Source organism: Eleutherodactylus coqui, chromosome 5 (genome assembly GCF_035609145.1).
Source record: "Eleutherodactylus coqui strain aEleCoq1 chromosome 5, aEleCoq1.hap1, whole genome shotgun sequence".
Lineage (NCBI taxonomy): Eukaryota > Metazoa > Chordata > Amphibia > Anura > Eleutherodactylidae > Eleutherodactylus > Eleutherodactylus coqui.
The window spans coordinates 268,931,673-268,937,672 of NC_089841.1; the positions used below are offsets into that span (position 1 = coordinate 268,931,673).

General features: G+C 45.6%; 1 protein-coding gene across 1 annotated transcript in view; it reads left to right on the forward strand.

Moving 5' to 3' along the window:
* The window catches only part of KISS1R (KISS1 receptor), a 120,916-nt gene extending 115,955 nt beyond the window's left edge, over positions 1–4,961 (forward strand). The window contains exons 4-5 of the mRNA XM_066602060.1: positions 2,994–3,232; positions 4,316–4,961. Of these exons, the coding sequence (XP_066458157.1) occupies positions 2,994–3,232; positions 4,316–4,672 (596 nt within the window). The 3' untranslated portion in view covers positions 4,673–4,961. The remainder of the gene's footprint in view (positions 1–2,993; positions 3,233–4,315) is intronic.
* The last annotated feature ends 1,039 nt before the right edge of the window (positions 4,962–6,000 follow it).

The following is a 6,000-nucleotide window of genomic DNA, read 5'->3' on the forward strand; positions in this document are numbered from 1 at the left end:
ATTTGGCCTGACCTGTATTGGGAGAGTAAATGTTAGCCACGGTCAAAGTGCGATGCCCCAGTTCTATTTTAAGGAATAAGTATGTACCCTTAGGATCCACTTTTGAAGCTATTAAAGGGGTTGTCCCGAGGCAGCAAGTGGGTCTATACACTTCTGTATGGCCATAATAATGCACTTTGTAATATACATTGTGCATTAATTATGAGCCATACAGAAGTTATAAAAAGTTTTTTACTTACCTGCTCCGTTGTTAGCGTCCTCGTCTCCATGGAGCCGACTAATTTTTGGCCTCCGATGGCCAAATTAGCCGCGCTTGCGCAGTCCGGGTCTTCTGTGTTCTTCTATGGAGCCGCTCGTGACAGAGAGCGGCTCCGTGTAGCTCCGCCCCGTCACGTGCCGATTCCAGCCAATCAGGAGGCTGGAATCGGCAGTGGACCGCACAGAAGAGCTGCGGTCCACGAAGCAAGAGGTTCCCGGCGGCCATCTTCACAGGTAAGTATAGAAGTCACCGGAGCGCGGGGATCAAGGTAAGCGCTCCGGTAAGCTGTCTGTACGTCCCTGCATCGGGGTTGTCTCGCGCCGAACGGGGGGGGGGTTGAAAAAAAAAAAAACCCGTTTCGGCGCGGGACAACCCCTTTAAATTGCGTGGGAGGCTCCTGTGTATAGCCACAGACACCCGCAGGTCTTTTTTGAGGGATGGACACTATGGTACCATTTGGAATAATATTTGTTGGATCCCTTGGGGAGATGATCGCGTTTGTAATGCATCTCTTGAAAGATAGCGATCAGGACACGCTTTTTATGTAAATGCGCCAGAATCTGGCCTCTCTTCACAAGCCTGTAGAATTGAATAGGGCTCTAGAATTGAACGTGTAAAATGACAGGTTAGTCATGGAGGATGCCAAAGATTCACGGGGTGAGGCACCGGGGTAGGCGAGGCATGAGACAGGACAAAGAAGAAAAGAAAAGGACAAACAGAATAGCAGAAGAGGGTGAGAAACAGAAACAGAGGATTCTGTCAATTGGGGTACAGAAGCCCAATCTTCCAGGGTAGGATCCCAGCCTAGGGTCAGGATCAGACGGCACAATGGTGACGTCGGCCCAGTAGGGGTAGAAGGTCAGGGATGTTGGAGCGGTCTACCGCCACCATCAGCGGTCAGAACAATCTTAAAATTATTGCTCAAACATATACAGAGAGGATACCATCAATATGGTGTAAATAAACTGCTAAACAGACGCGTTAAACCAGCAGAGTTAGGGCGCCTACCCACTGGCGTTGCCGTTTTTCGTGCATTTTCCGTGCCTTTTTTGCGCGTTTTTCGTGCGTTTTTCGTTAATTTCCATTGACAATCATGGGTGCATTAAGAGAAAAATAAGGAGACATATGCAACTGACAGTTCCTATGTGAAAAATTGCAACAAAACGAAAAAAAAACAACAAATGTACAAGAACACATTCTTTGCTAATTGCTCTTCAGAAAAAACGCAATTTAGCATCGCAGGAAAAACGCTCTCCCTATAGCAGCAGCAGCAGCACTGTCCCTGATCTCTGTCAGAATGCATCTGTGGCGAGCCGCGGGAGGGGCAGATTTAAATACTCCGGTGACATCTGATCGCCCCAGCCACTCACTGCAGGGGGGTGGTATAGGGCTTGAACGTCGCAGGGGGAAGTTGTAATGCCTTCCCTGTCTTTCTATTGGCCAGAAAAGCGCGCTAACGTCTCAGAGATGAAAGTGAAAGTAACTCGAACATCGCGTGGTGCTCGCCTCTAGTAACGAGCATCTCGAACACGCTAATACTCGAACGAGTATCAAGCTCGGACGAGTACGCTCGCTCATCTCTAATATTGTGCTTTTGTGCTTGCATTGAGTACACATTTGCGGACCTCCCATAGACTTTTTATAGGGAGTTTTGCTGTGCAATACGTAGAAATATGTGCAATATGTTTTTTTTTTGCGCTCACTGAGAATGCGCTCGATAAATGAGTTAACGAGAGCGAACTCATCAACCTTAATGGGTTCTATTCTTTGCACATTGTGCATGTATATTTTATGTGTGAACAACACGCGAAAATACGGCCATCTGTAGAAGCCCTTGTGCTGTGGATTTACAGTGCGGATTTTACTTCTTTGTATGAGGCAGTGAAATCCGCACCAAGATCCGCGTCAAAGCGTGCCTGTTATATATGGATATGCAGCTGGGCACCAGTATCTGCAGCATATTTTCCGCAGTGGAAAGCACTCTACATTCACACGTAGCCTAAAAGCGGAGCGTTTCCGTTTGGTCACCAGAGAATTACACATGATTTCCATGCACATACTCCTTTGGGGCTTCCTCAGACGTCCGTGATCTGGCAGCTTTTAGCAGCTGTTAAAATCACGGCTGCAAAAAGTGACAAAACAAAACTGTTGATTTCAATAGTTGTGTTTTGCCTAGGTGGATTCTTGCGTGATATTACTAAATGTGAGAAAAGATAGGATTTCTATATGCGAGATAAGGTAGGATAGGACTGCTTTTTTTTTTTTTTTTTTTTTTTAAATCATGCACAAAGATGAAGAATTTAAATAATCAAAAGAAAATCACTGGTTCGTGCGCTAATATCGCCGAGCGTATATGCGCATTATGTAGCCATGATTTTCACCACCGCATAACAAGACTAAAACACATTCGTCTATTTAACCCTTTGAAATCCAATTTTGGATTCAGGGTTTTCTAGGGGGCTTTCTCTTTCTGCCATTATAAAATAGCACCATCTGTTGGCTAGAGCCAGTACTGCAGTGTGTGACCAGTAATCTACAGTAAGAATACCCTGCCGGACGTCTTCCGACATCGGAACTATACAGTCTTCAATCAGAATGTCTTCAGACGTCAGACAGTGGATTGGAAAGAGTTAAACTCTAAAACCAAAAATATTTCTTTCATATAAAAAGAAAACGCCAATCCACCCCCCCCCCCCTGCCATGGCGTCTGCATTATGTTGTTTGTCATCCACAGGTTCCTTCATTGTGTCTATCCCAGTGCCCATCTATAACAAGCTCATCGAAGGCTACTGGTTTGGGCCGCAGATGTACTGCATCGAATCTTTTCCATCTGTTCTCCACGAAAAGACTTTCATCGTATACAACTTCCTGGCGGTCTACCTGCTCCCACTGCTCACCATCTGTATCTGTTATTCTGCCATGGTCTACCAGATCGGACGGCCCTCTGTGGAGCCGGCTGATAACAGCTACCAGGTAACCGCGACATTATAAAACACAACCAGCATTGTAGGCATTATGCAAAATAGAAGATAACAAAGAGTTTGGTGGAAGGGGAAGACGTCGCTATTACAGTTCTTCCTGGCATCCAGTAAGGAGCCCAGCTATATTTTTCAGAGTTCAGGAAAGTAGTCCCGCTGGGGGGAAGAAGTAGATTATTTTCTTTTATATCCAGTGAGAGGAGAAAGAAATTCTATTCCTGAGCTAGGATGGAAAAGTAGGTACCACTCACTGGTGGAGCACGGATATGGCTGCCGGTGTCCAATGTAAATGGAAACCATGAATGTGAATGCGCTTGTTGGTTCACAGGAGGTGATGCACAAAGCTTTTTACACCCATTTAAAGTGTAAAAAAGTTGCAAATTTTTGCACAAAAATCTACGGCATTTAGACTGTTTACACTGGCCACACCACATTGGAAAGAGGATAGGGCTTGGGAGGGTATGGCTGCCCCAGACTGACAGATTTATGCATAATTTATACTAGAAGTTGATGTCCTGGCGAAATGTGGCACATGTATCTGTGTAGGCACACGGAGATGCCCCTAATACATGAAGAGGGATGCGGTTCTTCAGTGTATCAACAAGCTGTTGGGCACGTAACGTAGCAGGGTGCATTCTGCATAGTATTGATCGTTGGTTCTAAGCAGTCAGGTATTTATTTTTTAAAAACATGCAGGCGTTATGAATAGAGATGAGCGAACGTGCTCGGCCACGCCCCTTTTTCGCCCGAATACCGCGATTTTCGAGTACTTCCGTACTCGGGCGAAAAAATTCGGGGGTCGCCGTGGGAGTGGGGGGGGAGAGGGAGAGAGAGAGGGCTCCCCCCTGTTCCCCGCTGCTACCCCCCACGCCGCCACGCCTCTCCCCGCCCCCCGGCGCACCCGAGTACTTTTCACCCGAGTAGTGAAGTACTCGGAAATCGCGGTATTCGGGCGAAAAAGGGGCGGGGCCGAGCACGTTCGCTCATCTCTAGTTATGAATAATCACAGTTTTTCTTTTCGATCATCGATGTTCTATATTTGTGGTGTTTCCACTTATGATTTCTGTTCTTCTTCCAGATACAGCTCCTGGCTGAGCGTTCTGAAGTTATGCGCACTAAAATTACACGCATGGTGGCGGTCATCGTCTTGCTGTTCACCATCTGTTGGGGCCCTATCCAGCTCTATATCCTGTTTCAATCCTTTAGTCCTACCTTCAAACGTGATTATTACACATACAAAGTAAAGATATGGGCGCATTGCATGTCCTACACTAATTCTTCTATTAATCCAATTGTGTACGCCTTTATGGGTGCCAACTTCCGTAATGCCTTTAACAAGGTCTTTCCATCCTTTGCCAAGCAACGAGTGAGCACCACTGGGATGGCTACTGCTAATGCCAATACTGAGATGCATTTTGTCTCCTCTGGCACCTAGTAGACTGAATGGAGGAGACATCAAAGACTTCATTTGGAAGCATCTACCAAAATATTGGCCATATTAAATTCATGAAGAGCCTTTCTAACAGAGATGGCATGTCAATAGTTAAAGACTTGTCAATGAGCTGAGCACGCTATAACTGGATTGCAAGGGGTGGTAGGACAGGATACCGATATTACCCTGTCTGACATTCAAGAGGGGAACACAGTGGGATTTCCAAGAGACCAACAGAGAAATATTATCTTTTGGAATTAAACTATTGGGCTTATAACTTTAAAAAAAAAAAAACAACTACTTGAACAATCAACTAAGTTGGATTCTGGAAGCTTGGAATGCTGAGAAGTAAGACTGTACCACTAGAACGTGTCTGGTCCTCGTCTACAGGCCGCCGCAAGCATTTTACCCTTATTTATTCACTGAAAAAGCCAAAAATACAATACCTGAAGGTCTGCAAAGCAGACACGGTCGCCATAGGCACGATCGCCATAAGGCAGGCACAATCGCCACCGGCACAATCGCCGTAGGGCAGGCGCAATGGCCTTAAGCCCTGAAGATATGTAGTCAGTCAGACAATAATGTGTGGAGGAGCAGCTTGTTCCTGGCAGGCTAATATGCAGTCACCCACTCAACCCAGCCCAGATTGGGGAGGAGTGACTGCATATACTAATAGCCTGCACATGTGAACGATACCAAAGATGCCAGCCATAGATGGGTGGTGACCCACCATACAGGATATCAACCCTGGCTGATATGACAGCGGGTTGCCCTGTATCTCCAAGGTGGGCCACACTGGCTGACATCTTGGGCTCCCCCACCAACTAGCAAACTACATACAAAAATACTAATGCATACTAATGAAATGCGGGTGTTGGTACTGCATTTTGGCCAAAACGCATAGGCTGACGGACCGCGTCGAGGTCACACCGCTTCCGTCAGTACCTACGCTAACTCACAATAAATTACATAAAATCACAGAAGTGAGGAAAAAGAAAAAAACACTGCTTTGCAGACCTTCAGGTATTGTATTTTTGGCTTTTTCAGTGAATACTGTGTTTTTTTCTTTTTCCTCACTTCTGTGATTTTACCCTTATTTATGGTTTAAGCATTTGTGGTTTTTATGGGTAGAAAGAAGCTGAAGTAGTTTGCGCAATAAGTCTGTGAAGCAGGAACCTTGCTGCGTGACATTTGTTCAATCACGACCTGACCTGTCACACTCAGTTTAATGTAATTGGAGGGATCTTAGCTTTTTATCATACAGCAAATACTATAGTTTAAGACCAAAGGCTCTGCCTATTTCCCTAGCCAAGAAACAAGTGTGGCTGTTT